Raw genomic sequence first — 25235 nt, forward strand, 5'->3', positions numbered from 1 at the left:
AGATGCTGTGCTATATTTCAAATTGAGCAAGGAACGACTGTAGAAGGAGCAATCAGTGGTAAGTCTGTGGAATAAATCTGTGTCTGTACACGTAGAGCAGAGAGATGTGTTCCGCTGTCTCAGTGCGCTGGTTTGCTTTGTGTTCTGTCGAAAGAACGCAGAAGGTGTCTTTGTACAACAGACACAGGTAAAGGTAGCAAAGCCGCGGTGGAGGGTGCAGTCCATCACAACTTCAGTTTGGTCGGGTGTTCTGTTTTCCTGGGGAGTGGTTTGGACTGCGCTAGCAAGATTACGTGCTGATGTGTTCATCTCTGGTGGCCATATTTACAAAGGGTTAAGATTTGGAGGCATTACATTTCTGCATAGCTGTGACCCGGAGCTTGTCCGAATTGTAGAGTGTTGTCTTGCTGCTGTAATAAAACATACATTTTCTTTAATGAATCTGTGAATTTTGTAATGTACAAATGTCTGACTGTTTTATTTTCTGTTCTAAATGACTCACATCATTAAACAATTTAAAGTTCTGAAAAACCAAGTTGTAATTATTGAGTAGATATCAGTTCCTTGCACAAAGCACCAGAAAACTTTCTGTTGAGAAAATGTGCTTCTGGTTTGTTTATTCAAGTAAATGTTAAAGTGTCTTCATTTATCATTTTATGAAATGTATTTGGACTTAATTTTTAAAACAATCCTTTTATGATAGTTTTTAAGGAATTTTTTTTTCCTCCTCCTCTGTTGTTTTTCCCCTGTCTGACCTTTAATGTATTTCAGTGACAGCTTGACATTTGAGGGCAAAGCGTTTGTCAGTGGCCGTGTGAAGGTGACTTGAAAGAGACCTCATCTCTGCTGAGACACCCCAGCGACTGACTGAAAAAAATCCCTTGAAAATGTTACTTCAGTCAGCGCCCGGCCTTGGGATGTGGGTTGTTGAATAATGCAAAGGATAGAAAACAAGAAACTGGGAAATAATTTTTGAGATACTCTTTGGTAAGCAGTGTATGCAGTGGGAAAGAGTTTCCTTTCAGTGGCACTCATGTACACTGAGCACAACATTACATTAGCAGAATTACAAGAAAAATAAATCCGTAATGAGCGGGGGTCAGGCCCAAAAATCCCAAATGCCTCAAAGGATTTAGATTCTTAAAATAAAAGAAAGAGCCAGGTGCTGAAATGTAAATTTTCTATACTAATCTTGATAGAAAACATATCTTGCTGCATTATATTATTCTAAAATACATTAATTTCATTAAAATAATAAATGTTATTTATACATTGTTTTACCTTTATAGATTTGGGGTTGATGCATAGTCTGGAACATGACTTCACTTCCCGGTGTGTATCACTGCAGTGATTTCCAAGGTGAAGGTTTGAGTGTTACGTTCCTTTCTTTTAATGCAGTTTGCAGTTTTAGCTGTCTCAGAGCAGAATAAACTCTGCTTTTCTAGACTCCAGCAACAGCTCCTGCAAGGATTACAATACCCGTATCTGTGTAGTCCTGTATACAAACTGATTTTACAAACCTTCAGTCCTTGCACAGATAATTTTCACTCACAGTGACTGTCCTACTGGCTGCAGGACTGCAGGGGTGCGGTGGTGGATCGAGAGCTGTAACGGAGCCTCTTTTATTGTGTCTCCCCCTTCTCAGTGTTTACCTGATGGGTTTTTTTGTTTCCTTGTTCGGAATTTGGTGTCAAGGAATCTCCCTTCAAAGTGCGGAAAGGGGAACAGGATCTTCTGTCCTGTGAGAGCACGCTGCTGCACAGAGGCCGTTATGTGCGGATGCAGTGCGTTACATCACGACAGCGTGCTGCTGAAGGGGACCAGAACTGAACGTGAGCGGTGATAAAAGGAGTTGGAAAGGCCCAGGAATAGGGAAACCACTGAGGTCATTCCAAGAAACACTTATTTTCCTACAGATTAGAAAATGATCTTTACATGAATAGATGCACATCTATTTCCAACATCTAAATCTACAGATCCACTAAAAATACTCGAATTTGTAATCTTTTCTTTAGAATGTGTGCTTTTTTCACAGTGTTAAAAAGACACGGCTGAAATGCAGTAGCTACAAGCATGCATATGGAGATTTCCTCTTGCGCTAACATCCCATTTATTTCAAATGCGTGCACGGCTTAGGTGTCCAAGCACACGGTCTTGGAGAAATGCAGGATCAAAAGGAATAAATCTGCTAAGTCACCTGAGTGATTCAAGGTAACCCCAGAACACTTCAGTAATTTTAAGGAGATACAACAGAAAGCTGACTTAGGCGTGCATGGCCTAATGGGAGACACCCCGGTGCCAGGCAGCATCTGAGCGTGGCCGGCACATTGCTTGTCTGCCAGCTCGTTTGTGTGTGGGTCGTGCTGCACCACTGACAGGAAAGTTCATACCGGAGCAGCGGGATGGCGTCCCGTCTAGTATCCCACCCGCTCTGTCCTTCCCAGTGGACCTGGGCCGCCCTCCCTTGTTTGGCCTGTATGGGTAAGCCAGTGACATTTAATCAGGGCATCTTTTAACATTTCTCAGGTTTCTGAATAATTTATTTTGTGCTAATTTTCTTTGGCTCTTTTTTTTACTCGCTAGTTGGTTGCCACCATGAGACTTCTGAAGAATGCTGTGAAATGACTGTTGGCTTTGTGTAGGACGGCGAATGCAAGAAGCTGTGCAGTGCACTCCCCAGTCTGCGTTAAGCTGCAGATACAGGATGAGAAGAGAAGTAAGGAAGAAGTGTATTTCCTCCTAGATTTCTCATTTCTCTCCCACATTTCTTCCTCTAATTTGCCTTTCAGATGATCTTCCTCAGGATCCTCCAGTCCTTGTACTCTCTGTTCCTGGTCCCCTCCCTTTTTCCTCTTTTCTCTGGGTAACCTCACCCAAAGTTCAGCTACTCGCTGTGCTGGTGACTCGGAGATCTTGCTCTCTATTCTTTGCTTATCTCTTTATTCAAATTAAAACCCGAGCTTCTCTGAGATTTCCTTGTACCTGAAAAGTGGGTAGAACTAAAAAAGGACCCCGTGATGTTTCTGGTACAAGCCCTTCTGTGTCAGACCATGGCATGGTGCCGTGCTGTTCCTGGGGCAAACAGAGGAGCTCCAGGTGAGTTTGGAGATCCAGCGCGGTGCGGTTTCGTCCTTGGGGGATCAGCCCCCATCAGCCATCTGCCACCTGCTGCCACGGTCACCAGTAACGGCTCCAGTGGCTGCCCTGGCACCCAGGTCTGTCACCCGAGGGTCTTCGGTAAAAGGCTGCCGGTGTAGGCTACGACACGGGGTTCTGGTGTTGGTCTGCGTGTTTCAAGGCCTTGGCAATAAGCATTTCCTTAAGTGTGGAAAAGGATAAACCTCGCGGCAAAACAGGGCTACTTCAATGCGTAAAGCATTTTGTGAGGGGAAAGAAGAAAGAAAACACACGTCTTTAGCTCGAGCACCTAGTTCTTCTTTACACAGCTGACTGCTGGGAGTTGCTGGAGTAATTGTAGGTAAACTGTGGGCAGAGAAAAGAAAGAGAAAATGGTTTCCTTTGAAGGAAGCAGTCCTTTTCCCAAAAGAAGTTTGAAAATCAGTGCGTACCGTTGTATTTCAGAGATCTGAATGCTAGCAATTTTTAAGTTAATATAAATCATACCAACAAAGAAAAGGCAAAAGAACTGGTAAAGGAAGGAGGTTGGGGAGGCATTTATAGCTGCACAATGGTATTCAAGCAAACAAAAATAATATGAATTAACTGTTGAAAGAGTAATAGTTCTGTGAATAATTTTACCTAATTTAGAAGGTGTAACTTAACACTCCCGTGAACTTGGACAAAGTACACGGCACGCAGCAGCAGTCCGCCAGCAGACTGGCAGCTATTTAATGAAGTATGCAATACCCGTCTGGTACAGAGAAGGGTAATAACCCGCTATGTACTGACGGAAGCCAGCATGGAATACTTCCTTAAGATCTTGTCTGCAGCCTCAGGAAGGGAGATCAAAACGTAGATCTGGGACCTGGGAGAAGGAGAGGTGCCAGGCGCAGCGCGGGGTGCGGGGGGGGTCGGGGCGGGTCTCGAACTGGCGGCCCGGCGGCCCTGGCCTCGGGGGCGGGGCGGGACGGCGGGCGGAAATGAGGCGCCGGATGCGGCGGCTGGCAGTGGCGGTGGGTGCCGGCTGCCGGGCGGCCATGAGCTGCGAGCAGCGCCGGGAGTGGGGCCGGGGCCGCGGTCGCGGCGGCGATGGCGGCTCTTCCTCCGCCGCCCCCTCCGCGGGGGGACACGGGGGCCGCGGCGGCGGGCGGGGGCGCCACCCCAGCCACCTCAAGGGCCGCGAGATCGGGCTGTGGTACGCGCGGAAGCAGGGCCAGAAGAGCAAGGAGACCGACCGGCAGCAGGTGAGGGGCGGCCGCGGGCCCCGGCGGCGGCCCGCTCCCCGGAGCGGCGGGGGGGGCAGGCGGGGCGGGTGTCCGGCCTAGCGGAGCGCGGCCCAGGCGGGGCGGGGGCGGGGGAGCCCCCCGTCCCGCAGCGGCCTGGCCGGCTGGGCCTGCAGAGCTGCCCGCGTCGCACAGTGTCCGCGTCTGCGGTGCGCTTGGCTGGCGGGGTGAGAAAGGCGTGCTTGTCTCCGCGCGGCGGAGGTGACCCTAAAGAAGAGCTCTCAAACACACTTCTGACCGTGCCAGAGTCTTGCCAGTTTGATATCAGAGTGTTACTAACACAATGACTGTGGGCACGCTGAGTACATCTTCATGAAAATTATACTTTTTTTTTTTTTCACTAGAGAGCTGTTGTGCGTATGGATGAACGCAGGGAAGAGCAAATTGTGCAGCTGTTGAGTACTGTCCAGACTAAAAATGAAAAAGAGCAGGAAGCCATGTCCTGGTGGTCTGGGGATGAAGAAGGGTAAGGAGAAACGGTTACAAATGTTTTTATTTCCCTTTGAATTGAACAAACGTCCCACAAGTTAGCAGGAAAATATATAAAATATATTTACATTCAGTGAGTGAATTAGGTTAACAGATACACTCGGTTTTCTCTACGTGTATTGTCACACTGGAACGGCTGGGTGTAACCACTGCTGTAGCACTCCCTTCCAGATTATTGTGGAGTTTGGGGTGTTCAATTTTTACTTAAAAGTTTTACTTACCACAGCTCCAGGGCAGTGGTTCTGACAGCGGGATAAGCAGTAGTACTCTGGAGATGTTTTGTTCCTTTGTTAGCTTTCTTTGATACAGAAGAGCATGTTACATTTCTAGATAACGATGTAAAATTTTTAATGGTTGATATTTCTCAGACTTTAATTGTTTTAATGTTAACATACACTGTATTCTCATTAACTGAGGATCAAGTTCCTTGCTCCTCAGTCAATTCCCTGCTCCTTGCAGGGGGGTTGGACTAGACAACCTTTGAAGGTCCCTTCCAACCCTAACCGTTCCATGATTCTAAGTGGCTCATGGATGTCATGCCTCAAAAACAGATTTAAGGGTTGCCCTCAGCGGTTCAGTGTGCTCTTCAGTGGCCTGGCACATCTTGGGTAATCTTTGATGCTTCTGTTTTCTGCACTTATTTCAGACCTACTCCAGAACAGCCGGCAAAAGTGAAACCAGAGGCTGAAAAAGCCCCTGTAAGACAGAGACCAGTCTTGCAAAACACATGTCTTGATCGAGATGTGGAATATCTCTTTGAAAAAAATGAGCAAGATACTGATTTAGATGAGCAACTTAAAGAAGACTTAAGAAAGAAGAAGTCTGATCCTAGATACATTGAAATGCAGGTACTTTTCTATATGTTAAGTAAAAAGCTTTTCGTTGAAATTATTATTGTTTTAATTACACTAACCAGAAAACATAAGATATTGCAATTTATTTACTAGGAATTTGTAATTCTGTTACTTTGGCTAAACATTACCTTCAGAATTTACAAATACATATCTATTAATAGGGCAGCGATTAAAAAGCAGGCTTTCAGTGATAATTTCTGATTGCATAAAATCTAAAATTTTAAGCTTGCACGTTGTTTAGTTGCGTGGGATTTTCTGTTTGTTTTTCAGACAGATTGTATCCCTGCATTTATGTCTGAAAGCACAAAAATGGGCTCTGAAGGAATTGCCTCTTAAGCGTAATTTGTGTTGTTCTCATAGCCATATAGAAAGTTGTCAAATAAAACAGCCTTGCGGTGAACAGGCGGTTCCCCTTCGATGCAAGGCCATAGCCTTGCAGCTGTACGCACATACCTGTTCGTGTACTGACCTGTGGTTTTATATAATTTTGACAAATTTAATGAAATTGAAAACATGCATGGAATTAAACTTATTTCTAGTGGGCCTGTGTTTATGTAAGTGTTAGCCTAACGGTCATGTTATTCCTTAGTTTAGCTTAGATCGTAGATGAAATGTGTTTTATTACTTCAGTGTTGAGAAGGTGTTTAAAGACATGTACTGTTACTTTCTCTTCCCCCAGAGATTCCGAGAGAAACTCCCTTCGTACGGGATGCGACAGGTAAATGTGTATTTAATTTGAACGAGTGAGCATTACTGGTGCTTTGTTGTGAAACAGGAGGAAACGGTTGTGTCACTGGGACTAACAGGAAACCTTTGTTGCCTTTGATGAAGGTGCTGAAGCTGCCCACGTTCTAACACTGGGTGGGTGTGTCTTCCTTCCAGAAAGTAGCTCAGGTTCACTGCTGCACGATGGTACAAAGCTGTCTGGAGCCACGTACAGTTTTATCAGCAGGGGCAGCATTATTCATGGAAATGGTATTGAATGCTAGATACGCTTAAGTACTGGCTGTGGTTTTTGTTTTTGTATTTTGTTTTTTAAGTAGAGATCTCTATTCTTTCTCCGCCAGTTAAATTTCTAGAACATTCCCAGTTACTTGGATTTTATAGAGTAATTGACCACTGCATAGATTGACATGCTTTCTTTTCCTTATATATACATGAAATTGTGGCCATTCTTTGACTATGTGCCCAATTTAGAATGGAATATAATGGAGATTAAACCTTTTTCTTCTGTAATCACAGACTTTATGGCTGTACTGCTGGCTGGTACTGACACTCATTTCCCAGTGAGAATATAAAATCAATGACAGTATGGGTTATGATTAATTGATGTTAATTCTTCATTTGATGTCACCTATACAAAATAGATACTGCAAGTATTCTGTTATGTTTTGTTTTGCGGGTTCAATGAAGGATTTTTAAAATTAACGTATTTATCTTAGTGTTTCTTAAAACACTTGCGCTCCCCTTTACAATCCTTGGGATTGGGAGGTAGAGGCTGGGAGCGTAAGACATCTGTTACAGTGGCATGAGACATGTTAAAATGTGCTGGAAATCTTCAGTTAGTGCAGTCTTGCAATCCAACAGAAAAACCTTGTTTTCAGTCACCAAAAATATACAGAAGGCAAGTAGGGAGAAAAGTTAAAAAATGTATTTCAGGCTTTCATTTCAGTTACTTTATGTTGTTTCATGTAGGATCGTAAGTATTTAAAACTAGTACTCAGATTTTATCTGCTTTAAACCTTACACATGCAAAGTGCAAGTGTGCAGGAATTACTTCTGTGTGGTTTAAATTAAACTTTTTTTAGTATTGTGAGAAACAGATGAGTGTGTTTCTGTAGCTGCTATGATGCTTTCTTCTGAGTTCACCGCACAGTAGAAGAGAACTGTCAAAATCCTGCTAAAATCTGTTTTGAATAACAATACAGTAAATGTTTTGTCTTTGGAAACAGGAGCTTGTGAACCTTATAAACAATAATCGAGTAACTGTGATAAGTGGTGAAACGGGTTGTGGAAAGACAACCCAGGTTACGCAGTTCATCTTGGATGATTACATAGAGCGAGGGAAAGGGTCTACGTGCAGGATTGTTTGTACTCAGCCCAGGAGGATCAGCGCTATCTCGGTAAGTGCCGTTGTGACAAACTGAGTAACTTGCTGCTTGTGATTTCCGCCTTTCTCCTCCCCGCCACTCCCAGTAAATCTGAGGAAAAATTACTGCCTTACTTGGAATCACGGAATGAAAATGTTTCTTACTGGCCCTAGGATCTGTGGGCAAGTTTATGAACTGAGGGTACAATCTGCTAGATGATTTGAAGTTAAGATCTGAAAAAAAATCCAAATTAACAGATAAATGCTGTGCACCACTCGGAGAAACTGCTCTGTCATCGTATGTACTCGTACTAAATTTGAAGCTCAAGATAAGCATCTAGGCTGTAGTGGACAGTGAAGATGGCTTCTTGTGTGTTTGTTTTCAGTCGACTGATGTTCTGTTGCAAATAACAATTTTGTTAATATACGCTAATTTGATATCTCATAAGTTTTGGTTGCTAATAGGGTACTGGCACTGCAAGCTTCATTCTTCCCGGAACTTAATCACAGTTTATATCTGTGATTTTTATGGATTTGGGCAGTGCAAGTGTGAATTAAGGTAAACACTAATGTTGTGTCAGGCCCTTTAGAGATATTTTAATGAGCAGGAAAGAATTTGGCTTTTAAGTGCACAGTAGTTAACTCTTCTTCATAGTTAAGTATCAAATGACTATAGAACCTGAGGAAAAGCTTGCCCTACTGAAAGGGAGACTGTATTGCTATTTTTTAAAATATGCCCCATGTCGCAAACCTGTTCTTGGGTTGCTGACAGGAAACGCTGTTCTCGGTGGAGGAGGAGGAGAAGTGATTTTTCAGGGTGTTTGTGTTGTTTACAACACATCTTGGTTCTCAGTATTTGCTGATGATGAGTAGCTAAATCATAGATCAGCCTTGTGGGATTTTTAATATTTTTTTAATGCACTGTTTTGATTTTTATTTATTTTTCTAAGGTGGCCGAGAGAGTTGCCGCTGAAAGGGCAGAAGCATGTGGTAACGGCAAGAGTACGGGATACCAAATTCGTCTGCAGAGGTAAGAGAGGCTCCCTCGACATTCTGCATTCATGTGTAGTAGAGTACAGTTGATGAAATTTAGCAAGAAGATTGAGTGTGATTATTATATTTTATGCAATGTGTAGCAATGGCTAGCACCAAGTTGTGCTTTGTAAGTCAGTCCTTTTTTTTCAGCTCTTCTAAAAGGTTCTACTACAGGTAGAGATAACACTGATGTCCCTCATCCATGGATTTCAAGGAAAAATGGAAATGCTGAAGGACAACAGTATAAGCCATATTTCTGGGGAAAATTGTGTATTTGCTGCAGTAACTGAATAATCCCACTGGGATCAGGTAGTAAATTTAGGTGCGTTGACAAGAGTTCACAGACGCAGTGCCTTAGAGTAAAGGCTATTACTCCAAATGTAATCTATAATTAAAAAAAAAAATCTGAAATGTTGCCAGCGAATAATGGAATATCGGTTATCATTGAGGAAAAACTGCTGGTGAGAGATGACAGTTTAGTCCTTTCAGCATTTTAATTTGAGTTTAGAGAATCTCACTTTTTTTTTTTCTTTGCTATTTAATCAAGAATGTTACACTGCTGTATGTTTAGCTGTCATCTGTGCTGCATTTAGATAGCTGCAAGAATTTGGGGTCAGCAGATCAATGCAAAATGATGTCTGGGAAGTCAGGGGTTCTGCCAGATTAAGCAGTTCATTCCCCATCAACAAAAATGCTGTGGCTGTGGCCTAAGTCCTTTTTCCACCAATGGCACTGTGAGTGAGCAAGTTAGAGAATGGGGCATATTTCATAATGTCTGTAGTGACGATCTGCATGTTGATTTTAAGCTTTTAAAGTACTCTGTAAAATACAGAACTGAGGAATTCTTACTGTATCTCTTTCAGTCGGTTACCAAGGAAACAAGGTTCGATTTTATACTGTACCACAGGAATTGTCCTACAGTGGCTGCAGTCAGATAAGTAAGTTTTCCTGTTTAATAAGAAACTGCATACAATTGTGAAATGACTTGACTACTGAGCTGTTTCTAACAGTCTCTGCTCTGTTTTTTAATGATGCTAAAAAAAAATGTTTAACTTCCTGCTCTCCTATTTTAGGCACTTGTCCAGCATTAGTCATGTAGTCCTTGATGAAATTCATGAAAGAAATCTTCAGTCAGATGTTTTAATGAGCATTATTAAAGATCTTCTGAATATTCGTTTGGATCTGAAAGTCATACTCATGAGTGCTACTTTAAATGCAGAGAAGTTTTCGGAGTATTTTGGTAGGTGAAATGCTTCCTGTGAATGTTCCTCTTCAGTAATTTAGACTTCTACAGTGTAATGCACTGGATTGATTTTTTTTTTTTTTTTTATATTTCTTTTTTTTTAAATCAAAAGAGACAACTACTTCAATTTTACAAACAGTTGCCAGCTGATGGAGATGCTTGTTCCCTTAATTTTATCTCATTGGGAGCGTCTGTTGCTTCTGTGTTCGCTATTCAGACATATCGTGGAAACAGTACCTCCAGAGTGTTTTCATATTAAATATTTACTGTTGTTTACCATGTTTTAGAAGTCATGGTGTGAGTGGGCAACCAGATTGAAGCCTTTAGTTGTTCAGTCTTCCAGCTTTATCCTGTAGCTGGAACCAGAAGAACATGCTGGAGAACAGTATACTCCGCTTGTTTTATTCAGTAACTCTATTTGGAATTGAATTTGCATAGTATATGAGAATTTAAAAATAAACACACAAAAACTTGGCAGCTATATTGCAAAAATAATGTAGGATGTTTATTGCCTCTGTTATTTCAATACAGTATTTTATTTGCTGTTTAAAAACTGTGGAAGTTACTCCTTCCTCCACAGATAATTGTCCAATGATTCACATACCTGGGTTCACGTTCCCTGTGGTGGAATATCTTCTCGAAGATGTAATTGAGAAGTTGAGGTAAGTGTATTTTCTGAACATGATTATACATAGTGTTTTGGGGTTTTTGTGTAGTACATATATCAAGATAATTTTTGAAAATAAATAGCCTGTGGAAAATTAGTTGTGCTTTTCAACAGAAAACATACTTCAAGGGACCTTTAGTAGCTTTTACAGAATTAAAAATGGCAGATAGCAACCTGGAAATGTTGGCTTGAGGAGAAAAGAACCTTGTCTTTTCTCTTTTGGTGTGGTGAATTTTCAGGCTACTAAATCAAGCTGGTCTTTCTGTTTGTTCAGACTTTTTTTCCTACACATTCTCATGCTTACTAGGGACGGTACCTGTTTTTATAACTAAGATTTCTTACAGCTGGCTTTAAATGACTTCAGTTTAAAATTTAATTACGTTTGTTATTTAAATTTAAAGGTATACTCCAGAAAACACAGACCGACGGCCACGATGGAAGAAAGGCTTCATGCAAGGACATGTCAGCAGACCAGAAAAAGAAGAAAAAGAGGAAATCTACAGGGAGCGATGGCCAGACTATTTAAGGCAGCTGCGGGGCAGGTTGTTCCCAAGTTACTCTTTTGCATGAAGTCTTTGGACACTTCTTAACTAAGAAACATAAATTAGTGCTCTATTATATTACTGTGCTTTTATTAATGATGCGATAGTTGCTGCTGTGGATAACCATAATAATGGAATTGCCGGTACAGTTGGCTGGTAGCCCTTGAAGTGCTTTGGAGTTACCACAGAGGATTGGCTTCCTTTGCATGTAAGAGAACTTAGAGCGGTCAGGTTGCTTCCTATTGATGTTGGTATTGTTGTCTGTCACAGCCTTCCAATATCACATTAGGCTTCTTGAGCTTTTGGTCACTCTTCTGGTGAATTCTGGAAAAAAAAAAAAAAAAAAAAAAGACGACAAAAAGACCCCTCCACAACCTTTTCCTCAGAATAGTTTAATATTCCTCTATAGGGATTTAAAACCAAGCTAAATAATTTTGCCCCTTGAGCACTTGTTAAAGAAACATTCTTGCATTTTACTGCTTTGGCAATCTGAATAAGCAATTAATCGGATAGCTGGGCTGATTTATTTCAGGAATAGCATCTTCCTGTTTTTCTCCTGTCTTATTTCTCCTTTGCCTTTTGGCACTATCTATATATCCAGCTTGGTAACAACGATGAATATAAGGTGGCTCAGTTTTACCTCCCTTTTCTAAGGGAAAAGTCCTCAATGCTGTATCTTTGTCTGGTCTATCCGGTGCTCTGCTCATCCCATTTGTATTCCTCCTTCACTTTCCCACTGTGTCTTTTGACTCAATTGGCAACTCTTTCTGTAGCATTAGCTTGCATGAAAGCAAAGGGCTGAACAGATGAGATGCCTCCTGTACTGAGCGTGAGCGAGGGATAAATTGAAGGGTGAACTCCGGTTGTGTAGACCCGAGGTAATTCGTGAGGGGGAGAGAGACGATGTAAAGCTCCAAATGCAGTGCAGTCATAACACGGTAATTCTTAAACTTACTGTTCTAAGCTGACCATAATCGTGCCAAACAGAATCTCAAGAGTACCGTGGAGGTGCAGTAACTGAACAGACAAAGAAATTGAACAGTAGTGGGTTACACAGGTGTGTGATCGCAGCGCCTTACCCAGAAACGTGAGCGCACGACTCTGTGTGATCGTAAGTTGCCAATATGTGTGCTTTCTACGCCGTAGGTATTCAGCCAGCACCATAGATGCCTTGGAAATGATGGATGATGACAAGGTCGACCTTGACCTGATAGCAGCACTTATCAGACACATTGTTTTGGAAGAAGAGGTACGTTTCTGTCTCCTGTCATTGCAGTTTAACGATGTGGCCAAATTGTTGTCAGCGGCTATTGGGAATGTCAGAGCTGATAGTTACTTTGAGCTTATTGTACAGATACAAAGAAGAATAATTTTGTCTTGCTTTTCTGAGAAGTAATTGATGGCTTTAAATACCTAATTACTATTTAAGCTAAGCCCTGAGTTTAGAATGTGGTTAATTACAGCGTTTATTAAAACTATGGGATAGAATTCATGTTTAGAGGGGAGCACATGTCTAAGCATTTTCTTCACTGGTGGTTGTGGACAGCAATGAGAGCTATGTACATAAGAAACTTGGAAAACTTAGAAGTATGTTTGATATGATCCCTTATAGTCCTTTCTGAGCAAGGAATAAAAAGGAGCCTGAATTCTTTCGCTGAGAATAGGAATTGTCTTGTAAATAAAATGGGATAGATATCTGAAAGTTTGGGTGCCGTTTTGATTCAGACTGCTGCATTTTTTTCTCTTGCATAAGCCTTCAAATTAATGATACACCTTAGTTATTTGATGGAAAGTAAGAGAATTACAAATTAAATTTTAACTTTTAGTTTTTTTCTGCCTGAGTAATTTAAATACGACTTAAACACTGTGAAGACTGAATTTCTATACAGCCTAGCAAAAGTCTAGTTACATTTACCAGACACACAGCTAGGAGATTCTTCCAACTTTCACTTGTCAAGATGAGTAATTAATACAGCTGCATTAATAGTTATCCCCAAATGTGCTGTACCTTGCTGTTTAGCAATAACATCATCAGAATATTACTAGCAGAAGGATACTGTGCCTGTAGCAGTGGCAAACATGAAGTAAGAATAACTTCTCTTACCATATGTATAATGTGTGTAGATTGTCAGAACCTGAAGTTATGTGTTTGTTTTTGTGTTCAAAAATATCTGTGGATGAGCTGGCACCTTGGCTGATTCCTTAAAGATAATTTTTATTATTAAAAATATTAAATAATTTAATATTTCAGTTGATAGATCATTTAAGCTGTGGGTAATGAGGATGAGTTGCTATTTTGTATTTTGTTCTTCCTGTGCTGAAAATTATATATTAGTTTCCGTTTTATTTGCAGCTCAAATTCTTCTGATGTTGACATGGCAGTGTTTAAAACACTGCAGGGGAAAGATGCTTAAAATCAAATTTTTATTTATTACATTCAGATAAATATATGTAGCTAATTGTTTTTTGTTTAGAAAACAATCTTATAAACTTTGTTCTGAATTCAGACCTGACCTACCTAACCTAAGTGTTTTGGTGTGCGAGTAGCTGGCTCTTTGCACAATGTGTAATTTATTCTAACCTCTTTTCCCCTCACTCCCTCTGTTATGTGTAGGATGGTGCAATTCTAGTGTTTCTTCCAGGCTGGGACAACATTAGCACTTTGCATGATCTCTTGATGTCACAAGTCATGTTTAAGTCAGGTAAAAACAAAATTTTACATGGGAATTCTAGCAGTAGTATTAGTGCAAACTTAATTCTTGCATGTCATTGCTGGTATTGCACTGGATTTTTTTTTTTTCTCATATCTCCTCTCAAAATGATTGCAGTGTGTTCAGCATTTTTTGCATTTCTGTAGTATCTTTCATCTGCTAATGATAACAACTAATTTTCCTCAGTGTAGGAGTGAACAATCTGAAAAAGAATCTGACTTGCATCTTTGACTTTCTGTCCTTTCTTGTAGCTGTGACAACTTCCATCCAAACCTAAACTCTTTCTTCATTCTGTGTTCCTATTCTCTTGATTCTTCAGCAGCTTCTGTCTACTGCTTTGCTGTTAGTTCTCTTAAATCCTATTTATTCCTAGAGGCTTTTTTAGTAGGAAATCAAAATATCCTACTCCTGTCTGATACGCTTAGGTTTGTCCTGTTACATAACTCAGATTTTCATCTAACTTGCCTAACTATGCTCTTGACTACTCAGATAGTTGTCTTGCAGTTCATGCTGTGTACATTCCAATAATAGAGTTTCAGTTTATTGAAAGATTGAGGAGAGTGTCAGTTTATTAAACTTGAGCAATTATTAAATAATTTGAGAATTAAAAAATTACTGTACATAACTTCATATATTTCTTAAACTTGCCAAGTCACCATAACATAATAAAAAAAATTCCTTTATACCTTTTTACTTTAGAGTTTGCCATTGCAATACATACACCCGTGAATTCAGAATAAGAAACAGCAGACTTACTTGCAGCATGTTTTCTCTATTCTGCGTACTTGACTTTCTTGTAAAAATTAAAGTTCTTGTGCTTACACCTTGTCTCTTACTGATTTTTAATTTTCAGATAGGTTTATTATCATACCTTTACATTCATTGATGCCTACTGTTAACCAGACTCAGGTATGCTGTTCTTTTACTGTCATATTACACAATTGCAAAAAAAAAAAATTAAGCATATGTTTGGTTTTGGCAAACATATAAATGGGCCATGGATAATTACAGGTTTTTAAGAAGACCCCGCCAGGAGTAAGGAAAATCGTGATTGCTACCAACATTGCAGAGACTAGGTAAATAGCTAGCTGTACCGACCAAAAAAAGCTATACGTTTAACCAAATAATTTAAAGCTGTAATCTACAGTATAAACCTGTTTAGTGTTTCCAAAATATATGGGTTTCTATTTGTACCATTTATTTATAACACTTTATCTTTAGAAATGTTTATAGACTAAACAGGAGTTTCCTTTTAATTGTTTTAAACAATTAAAACATGGATGTTACTATAAAGACTGGCCTTTGTTGTACATGATAAATCTGAGCTGCCTATCCTCTCTGTAGGCTTCATAACCCCATGTGGCGACTTCTGCCAGACCCAGGAGAATAAATCAAGCTCTTTCTTGAACTACTTAGTAACATAATTCTTAATGAAATTCCAAACACACTTTATTGTTGGCTCGCAGTCTGGGAGGGGCTAAACCTCTTTTGAAATCCTAGGTCAAGCTTGCAAAGTTGAAGAGTTGCATTTTTTTTCTCTCTCTTTTTTTAAACAGCATTACAATAGATGACGTTGTGTTCGTTATAGATGGTGGAAAAATAAAGGAAACCCACTTCGACACACAGAACAACATTAGCACAATGGCAGCAGAGTGGGTCAGTAAAGCTAATGCCAAGCAGAGGAAAGGTCGAGCAGGAAGGTAAGAATAATGGAGATAGAGTTTTGTGATGTTTCCATCAGTCTTGGAGTGTTGTGTGCTGAAGATACTACTTTGTTATTCCTATGTTCAGCAGCACATGTTGGCACAAATGTCTCTTGTTCTTGTGGAAAGAATGATCTCTTTGTCTTTCTAGGAAATTGACTTATGCTGTGCGTAACTCATGAGTTTCCCTCCTTCTTCAGAAGAATAAGTCCCACTTTTTTTTTTTTTTTTTTTTTTTTTTCTACATTTTGTTGGTAGTGTTTGCCTTCACACCAGATTTATGAGCTGTGATACATTAAAGTTAAAATTGCCTACAAATTAATACCATGTAGCTATATAGCAAATCTTTTTAAAAATCTCCCTCTCTCTCAAAATACCGTGTGGAATATTTTGTCTCTTGTTCAGGCTTACAGTTCTTCTCTGGTCTCTTCATTGCTCCTTTCAAGCAGTTGATAGGAGGTTTTTGTGTTCTGCATGCCTTTTCTCCTTTTGATGGCTCTGTGTTTCAGAAGGCTGAAATGGCTTTTACAATTGAATACGCTTCTGTTCTAATTCCTTGAGGTGTTTTGGAAAGCTGTTTGTAAATAAACACAATCATAATGTCACAGTGTCACAGGAAAAAAAGCATACAGTTGTTTGTTTAAATAATTCCAGAGTTCAGCCAGGCCACTGTTACCATCTGTACAATGGACTACGTGCTAGCCTTCTAGATGATTATCAGCTACCAGAGATCTTGAGGACACCGTTGGAAGAACTCTGCTTACAAATCAAGGTAAAACTTATGAATCTTCAAACGTATTTATTATCTACTTTTCATTTGGAGTAAGAGGTTGAGAGATTAGCTTAAATGCAGCTGTCAGCTTAGGATTGTCTTCAAGTCAAAATTCTGTTACACCAGACGTACAATATATTTAGCTAATAATTAATTGCAGCAACTCTTGCAAAATGCAAACTTGTATATAGATGCAGGAAAGATAGAACTGTCTAGTACAAATAAAAGCTGAAGTCTATGAACAAAAACTTGGACTGTGCTTCCAAGTGTCATTCAATCAGAGGAGCTTCAGTGAGAATGCCAGTAAGTCAAGGGACATGATGTCTTAAAAGAATTTCACTAAAAAGTAGTTTTAGAACTGATGTGAGTTTCCTTTGTGGCAGTTTGTATTGCGTTCCTTATGCACGCGTAAGGAACACCATGTGTATACATACTGAATGAAGAACAGATCCTTATGTTCCAAATTTCATCTTTAATGTTTTTATTTTTGTCCTTAGTTCTTAATTAGTGAAATTTGAACTCAAGCTGTGAATTATTCACACTTTTTAAAATTACAGTGCTCACTACTTACTAAATTTAGTTAGCTCTCTTTCTCCAATTGCTGTAGGTTTTTGTTTCTTTTCTCTTTCAGATTCTAAAGCTTGGTGGAATTGCTTATTTTCTGAGCAAACTAATGGATCCACCATCTCGTGATGCTGTAATGTTGGCCATAAATCATCTAATGGAGCTGGTAAAGTATTGCTTAATGTACTTGCAAGGAACAAGATCTGTTTAGAACCATGTTAGTGCATTGTTTGTTATCAGACCCTTCTGATTGTACGGGTCTGGACACTTGCAACCCCCTTGCCTTATTGTGTAGACCCTTTATAGATCTTCACTGAACAAAGGAAATAAGTTTTCATAATACATGATGTTTGAGCTGCATAGAGTAGTTCCAGAGGAACTTTCTAAGTGACTCAAAACATATTCCTGCACCTTGCATTTAAGTTCCCTATATTTATTTAACTCGCTGCTTCTGTACCACCACCATGGCTGCATCCACCAAGCCTTCCTGTCCCAGTCACATTAGTGAAGAGTGTGAGAGACTTTTCCTGGGGACAAATACAGCACATACGAGAAAGATCTTCTATGTCATGGCCCCTTTGGATGCTGGGGAAGGAGAAATTAATGACACATTTGTACTGCTGACTTCTTGTCCTGGTGTTATTTGTACAAATCAGTTGTAGCAAGAAATTGAAACATCTGATTTAGAGGAAGGGCAGTATTTAGACTGATAGCATGATTGTGAAAACGTCTAGGTAAAAGTAAAATTCAGCCGTACATTTGGTGTTCTCTGACAGTGGTGTATAGTAGCAAAGGGCAGAGCACATGAAAACAGAAGTGGTGCTGAGAGTAAGGTGTAAGTCTAAAAATAAGCATCATCAGGAGTATTGGAAGACACTCAAATGTTTAATAATTCTTCATACTGTTGTCCAGAAAGACTCTGAGCCCTAGGAAACCACTTGAAGCACAGTTGAAGATGCTTGCCATTTTCTTGGCTCTAATTGAACATTTCTCTTTCTCCATAAATTGCTTGATCACTTTTCTACCATACCTTATTACAGCTAGCTGTGTTCTCCAGCTGTTAGGCTTTCCTTTGTTTTCTAGGTGTACCAGTGGCTATTTCAGGGAAATCCTCCCCCATTTCAAATACTGTGTTCTTCTTTTTTTTTTTCTTTTTTTCTTTTTTTTTTCTTCTTTTTTTTTCCTTTTTTTTTTTTCCTTTTTTTCTTTTCTTTTTTCTTTTTTTTTCTTTTTTTTTTCTTCCCTTCTGACAGAATGCTTTGGACAGACAAGAAGAACTGACTCCACTAGGTGTCCATTTAGCACGGTTACCAGTTGAACCGCATATTGGAAAAATGATCCTCTTCGGAGCTTTATTCTGCTGCTTGGATCCAGTACTTACAATTGCGGCCAGCCTCAGCTTCAAAGACCCTTTTGTCATTCCTCTGGTAATCTTTCTAAGAGGAGAACTACACATAAGATTTTAAGTATCTTGGAAGGATATTGGGAGTTACTGGGATGTTATAGTTTAAAAGCACTTTAATCTTTTCATGTTAATTAGTAATTAATTTTTATTAGTAAAAGATTGCCTTCACGTACTATGAAGTATTGTCTTTCCCTACAGAATATTGGAAGTAGCTTTAATTCTCATGTATGTTGCATACAAAGTATCGCTGTATATGTGTACCTTAATTAGGAAAAGAGAACCGGAAAGGACAAATGCTGTGTCAGTCATGAATATTTTATATTGGTTCTAATATTCTTAGGGCAAAGAGAAAGTAGCGGATGCAAGAAGAAAGGAACTGTCAAAGAATACCAAAAGTGATCATCTCACTGTGGTGAATGCTTTCACGGTAGGCATGTTTTAATATTTTGTTTTTTTCTTCTATAACTTTAACTTGAGTAATATGGTTTATTCTAAGGAATCGGTTTACGCGCTGAAACGTGTCTTTCTTGGCTTCTACAGAAACTTGAAAGCAAATTAATTTTCACTCTTCTAGGGCTGAGGAGTCTTGCCTTATTAACCTAATTTCTTATGGGATAGACATATGAAAAGGAGATCAAGAAGATATAGTACCTTGCTGAAGTCATTAACTCTTGTCCTTCTGTCCTGTACAAGAGGGTGAAGCTGACTTCAAAAATGCTAGAGATTTAGCTGTATAGTGTTGGGGCGAGAAGAAGACAAATTAGTTGCCTGGAATGCAACTCCTACCCACGGCTGTTAAGAGCAACAAATGAAGTTCTGGCGTACTTAGCTAGATTTCACTCCTCACCATAGAAAAAGCAAGTTTTTGATTCAAAATCATTCAGAAAATCAAAGTTGTGTTTTGCTGCTCTGTGCTATGTATACATAATACAAAGAGATCATAGTATTTGCTTTCTCTCTTATAGATAAATGTAACTACATTGTTTGCTACCTCCAGTTCTTGCTGTCCTTAATTTTTTTAGTAAGTGTTCACTTAAAAACATCTTTGAACTATGGCTTTAATTGTTAGGGCTGGGAAGAGACTCGCCGTCGTGGTTTCAGAACTGAGAAAGACTATTGTTGGGAATATTTCCTCTCTTCAAATACGCTCCAGGTAAGATCCTGATGGCTTAAAAAAGTGGATGCTTGTGCCGAAAAAGGGAGAAGCCTTTTGGCACAACATTGTTCTGGGACAAATTTTGTTCTTTCCTAGATGCTGCATAACATGAAAGGGCAGTTTGCTGAGCATCTCCTTGCAGCTGGGTTTGTGAATAGCAGAGACCCCAAGGATCCCAAATCTAATACCAACTCAGGCAAGCAGTGGAAGGAAATGGAAAATTTCTGATAGCTGAAATCTCAGTTTGCAGAACTGCATTATTTACTTTGCTGTCTTCTACAGATAATGAGAAGTTGCTGAAAGCGGTCATCTGTGCTGGTTTGTATCCAAAAGTTGCAAAGATCCGGCCAAGCTTTAGCAAAAAGAGAAAAATGTAAGGATTGGGTATTACATTGTCTGTTTTTTTGTATCTGAGGTGTTTTCTACACTAGGCAGTTTGGCAAGGTGAAACAATGGCTTGAGTGCCTGAATTAATCTCTTTATAGCTCAGTCATGGTTATGGGTTACTTCATTTGAGAAGGGTAGATGAAAGCATGGGATTACTGATCTTTGATTAACATTTGGATACCTGCTGGTATGACAGAATTTGTGTGACCCTACCATGCCATGGTCAATGTTTCAATATATCAGTAACACTGCTGCTGAACCATTATCTCTGACCTACAGCAGCAGTTGAAACACTATCCCTTGTTATTTGACTGGCTACAGCTCAAATTCTGGTCTGTCGATTTATCACTATTTGTATTATCAGACAATTTATTCTTATTAACTGTTACTCACAGTAACAGTATGCTCATCAGAATATAGACCTCCTTCATTATGGACCTAATTTAAGACAGAATGAAGGGCTGAACATGTGGATTGATTTTTCTGGGTGTGTAACGTCAAAACAGTAAGCTAGGAGCAATCATTATGCCTGTAATTAAAAAAACAAACAAAAAGAAAACCAACCCAAGGAGATTATTTCTATGAAAAGAGTAAGAATAGGTTGCCAAAATTCTACCTTAGACTGCATAATTTAGACCCCTCTGTAGATGACACTGTGAGTCAGTTGATCCGTTGATCCTCCATTTTAAACTGGGTCCAGTGCGCTGGAGTCTCCTGAACGCAGGAAATCTGCAAACCTGATGCAGGTTACTGTGTGGCTGTGTCCTTGCTGCACCGAGGAGCTGGGTGTGAGCCAGCTGCCCGGGAAGGTTCCCTGTTACCATCCCCTAAACAAGAGCTTTGTTACACCGACCGCTCTGGAGAGGCTCTCGCACCTGCTGGGGAGTAGAGAGCTCTGTGATCCGTACCCAGTGAATTACATCCCTGAAATGTGGGAAGGAGAAGAGTTGTGCCTCATACATGCTGTGCTTGGTTTCTGCTTTTATTGTCATCTGGCACGATGATGTTAGAAGGGAAATGTGAGTTTGGGTAGTAAGTATTAACCAAAGCAGTCCTATGTTATCCCTTGAGTGAAATCTGTTCAAAGGCACACGGTACAATAAAGGCACACCACTCTGGACTGGTTGACAGTGGTGTAGCTAGTCTCTTGTCCACACTGACACTGCTTAAAGCTGAGCAAAGAGTTAAGATATGAAAGTTCCTTATTTGTTTTTTCCAAGAAATTGCTTGAAACTTGGTTTTTGTAACCAAATTCAGTAACTCGGTGTCCTTCACTTGGAAAAAATGCCTCGTGTTTTTTCTGCTTGAGAGAATGGCAGGGTTTTATTAAAGGGGTAAATTTGGCAAAGCGTTCAAACTTCTTAAATGCAGAGACAGATGTCTAGAAATTCATACTGTAGATTCAGTGGTAATGTTTTGGGAAAGGAGTTAAAGTTTCTTAAAATGTCCTTGTACTTTAAGAGTGAATAATTGGAGGGGTTTTTTTAACTTGGGATGTGATTGTGCTAAACTTTCAAAATCTTATTTCAATCCTAAAATAAAAACTTTTTTTTTTTTTAAGGGTGAAAGTTTGCACCAAGACAGATGGAACAGTTAATATTCATCCTAAATCAGTTAACGTGGAAGAAACAGAGTTCCATTATAACTGGCTTGTGTACCATTTGAAGATGAGAACTAGCAGTGTATGTGAAGGTTTATATTTGTGTAATTTATTTTTGTAACTCTTTAAGGTTTGATCAGGGTTCAAAGGGGATGTGAACAGTGCCTTTGTTTGAAGCCTTCCTTGGGTCATTTCTTTTACATGCCATCAGATTGTGTTCTTTGTCGTACTGGTGGTATTGTTCCACAGATAACTAATATACTAACATCTGGTTTGTTGGTTGTTTTTTAGGTGCTTTTTTGTTTGTTTGTTTTGGTTGGTTTTTTTAAGGCTCTGGCAATGACAGGTATAAAAAAAATATTTGTGAAGAACAGTATTTGGGACCATTTTTGCTCCTATTTTATCTCATTTCATGTAACTTTTCCAATGGAGTTGCTTCAGATGTCTTGCAGACTTATGAATGACTCTGAATAGTTATCTTCAGGAATTGTTTTGAGTTTCATTAGGGGTTACTGATGTCACTTGCAATGTTTGGAAGTGTGACGGGACAATTTTGTCATCTTGCAGATTTACTTGTATGATTGTACAGAGGTCTCTCCATACTGTCTCTTGTTCTTCGGAGGAGATATATCCATTCAGAAGGATAAAGATCAGGATACCATCGCTGTGGATGAATGGATTGTTTTCCAGTCTCCAGCAAGAATAGCGCACTTAGTTAAGGTGACTGAGTTTAATAATAATGTGTATGGAAGGCTTAGTGTAACACTGGTTCTTCTTAGAGATTTGTATTCCCAGTAAGCAGTTCAAGTACACAAAGCAAACAAAAGAGATGTACTGAAGGTGTGCACGTGAATGCAAGTTAAAACACAGTAGTAAAAATAACATTCTGAACAGTCTGTATCGCATGGTAAACTGTAAAAAGAAGTTTCGCCTTTGGAGCAGGCACCCGGAGCTGGTGCAGCCTCTGCTGAACCATTCATGGCGATATTGAAAAACTGTGGAAGCTTCAAAGAGTCATGGGGTGCATTTAAAGGATTTATAAATGTCTTACAATGAAAGATTAGAAGAGCTTAACCTCTGTAGTTTTCCACGGCAAAAGCTGTAGGATGACTTGACCAGTCGATGTAATGTCCACGTGGATATGGAATCGTGAGGATGGGGCTCTTCAGCTAGCAGTTACAGGTTCCAGTGGAAGGACGAGCTGAATAGAGCTTTGTTTAATATTAGGCCCTATGGTTAAAGCCTGTGTTTAATATTAGACCCTTTTAAACACAAATATTTTTAATCCTGAAATAGTCAGGTAATGGATGTGTAGGCTGTTGAAGGCCATCACATCCAGAGATGGTCATCTGTCACACAATGTAAAACTGCTAGCTTTTGAGAAGCAGCTTTTGATCCTGAAGATAATTTGATAGGAGAGAACAGCATGTGTAAAGAGGAAGATAGGAGAACAGAATGCCCAAGGGATTTGAATTTAGTGTAGTGATGTTGTGTGTAGCTCTAATGGCCTGTCTTTTTTTTTTTTTTTTTTTTTTTTTTTTTCTCTCCTTCATTCCAACAAACTCTTTGCAGAATTTAAGACAAGAGCTTGATGATCTCCTACAAGAAAAAATAGAAAACCCACATCCGGTGGACTGGAATGATGTTAAATCCAGGGATACAGCAGTACTGACAGCTATTATAGACTTAATCACGACACAGGAGAATGAAAGCACCAGAAACTATGCTCCACGATTCCAGAGTGAACGCTATAGTTGACACACTTTCATCTGTATCCATAAAGCCAATGTATTCACCCTTTTTGTTTTGTGGGGTTTTTCTATAGCATTTGTTTAGCTAGAGGAAATTTTTTTTTAGGGTAAGCTGGTAATTCCCTCATACTGAAGAGCAGTTATTTCATAATAGTTGGTAATATCTGTATATGCATGGTGTTCTGTGTCTAGTGTAGCTTTTTAAATAAGGGAAATGCAATGCTAGCGATGTTAGTTGATGTAAGGTTCTTGTCCTGTTGTAGCTTTTTTTTTTTTTTACTATTAGGTAACAGATATTCAAAAAACCTGCTAAATTACTGTTTAATAATATTTAAACTGTTCTTGCTATTGGTAGAAACATCTCAAAATACCTTTTTTTAATTGGGAGTGGTGAGTAATTACACCTACTGTGTTATTCCAGCTGTGCAGTAGTCTTCTCACCAACATCCCACAGAAGGTAATTATAACTTAATTAAACTGAACTTGAAGACACTTGTTAAATTTGTATTGTGGGAGGAAACAATCTTCAGAAAACCTCTCTTCTGCCTTTCATCCCACTGAGTTAATCTCTCTTCCCTTTCAGTGCCCATCTGTCATCACTCCTGACTAAAATTTCAGACTACAGAAAACATGGTTAGATAGAAGTCATGGTGGAATGAAACACTTCAAGGCTTCATTGCATTCTCAATTTTTTTTTTTTTTAAACAGTCCATGTATGGGTTATAGTATTACATTAAAAAGTCTTTTCTTTAAAATGTTATTTCCTCTGTTATTAGTTCTTAATGTTTTGAATGTCACTCTGTTTTGAATGCTTTCAGTTATGTTGGAATAACAAAGCTCGTTCAGGATTTTGAGTAGGGCGACTTACTTGAGAAATACTGTTCTGATCAAACTTTGTGTAAGGGTGGCAGACCTGCTCTTTCCTTCGGGTGCTGGGGGCTGGATTTGGGGTCGGGCAGGGTTCCCGTGCTGCTGAAGGGGGGCTAAAATGGAGAGTGTGTGTTTAACTGGGCACTGAAAAATGCTGGCAGTTTACTTGGCAGCCCCCTGGTACCTGTTGTGGTTATTTCTGGGTTATTTCTTGTTTAGGTTTTTTTTTTTTTGCTTTTGCTTAGCAAAAATGCCCTTGACCACTAGGTTCGGGAGGATTTATGAGCTTTACCCAGAAGAAAACAGATCTGGTCAAGTGAAACTATTTTTTTTTTCGTACAGAAATAAGGCTTTCCACTGGGTTCACAAGGCACAGAGGGTGCCAAGCTCATTATTTCTACAACACAGCTGCAAAAAACAATATCCTTCTGCCTCTCCCCAATCGGTTTCTTATTTTAACCTCATTAACCCCAGGTGCTTCCAACAGCGAGGGAGGAGGAGAATCCAGACCTGGGGGTGGTGGGTGCAGGAGGAATTTTTAAGAAGGGGAAGAACAAAAGCCCCGGCGGCTCCGGGGAGGGGGGTTTGCCGGGCCCTGGCGCCGGCCGGGAGCCTCCGCTCCCGGCCGGCGCCAGGGCCCGGCAAACCCCCCTCCCCGGAGCCGCTTGTGTGGAGAAAGAGCGGAGCCATGACGGCCGCCGGGCCCCGCCAGACACCCGGGACACAGATAATGGCGGGAAGCAGCCGGTTCCATCCGGCTCAGAGCAGTGAGGGCCTCGCGCGTGGATCTGCGCCACACAGTGAGCGGACGTCTGAGGCGGCGGGAGTCTGAAGGTGAGCCCTGGGATCAAGAGGGGAAAAAGGGAATTGGTGATAATTGGAAATGGAATAATTTGACTGTAGCGATCGGGTTCGTGGTCTGGGAAACTCAGGGTGTTGTGCTGCAGCAGGTAGAGGAGGCAGCAAGATGGCGGCCGGAGCTGAGGGGAGCGGG

General features: G+C 40.1%; 1 protein-coding gene across 2 annotated transcripts; it reads left to right on the forward strand.

Annotated features, from left to right (window-relative positions):
* Positions 1 to 4112: 4112 nt before the first annotated feature.
* DHX36 (DEAH-box helicase 36) lies at positions 4113 to 24131 on the forward strand. 2 transcript variants are annotated; one of them, XM_086754584.1, is made up of 26 exons: positions 4113 to 4364; positions 4748 to 4869; positions 5539 to 5740; positions 6426 to 6464; positions 7699 to 7869; positions 8786 to 8865; positions 9734 to 9808; positions 9944 to 10110; positions 10694 to 10775; positions 11182 to 11322; positions 12469 to 12571; positions 13937 to 14024; positions 14887 to 14942; positions 15045 to 15109; positions 15590 to 15733; positions 16391 to 16508; positions 17140 to 17238; positions 18326 to 18499; positions 18818 to 18904; positions 19547 to 19630; positions 19730 to 19829; positions 19916 to 20006; positions 21582 to 21702; positions 22188 to 22340; positions 23193 to 23408; positions 23955 to 24131. In XM_086754584.1, exons 1-25 carry the CDS (start codon positions 4113 to 4115, stop codon positions 23376 to 23378), a joined length of 3000 nt encoding a protein of 999 aa, XP_086610710.1. In that variant the 3' UTR covers positions 23379 to 23408; positions 23955 to 24131. The 2 variants fall into 2 exon arrangements, with proteins under 2 accessions (XP_086610710.1, XP_086610709.1); XM_086754583.1 differs by having other exon boundaries at positions 23193 to 24131.
* Positions 24132 to 25235: the final 1104 nt, after the last annotated feature.

The sequence above is a fragment of the Chlamydotis macqueenii genome, chromosome 9, assembly GCF_036417535.1.
Source record: "Chlamydotis macqueenii isolate bChlMac1 chromosome 9, bChlMac1.mat, whole genome shotgun sequence".
Classification (NCBI taxonomy): domain Eukaryota; kingdom Metazoa; phylum Chordata; class Aves; order Otidiformes; family Otididae; genus Chlamydotis; species Chlamydotis macqueenii.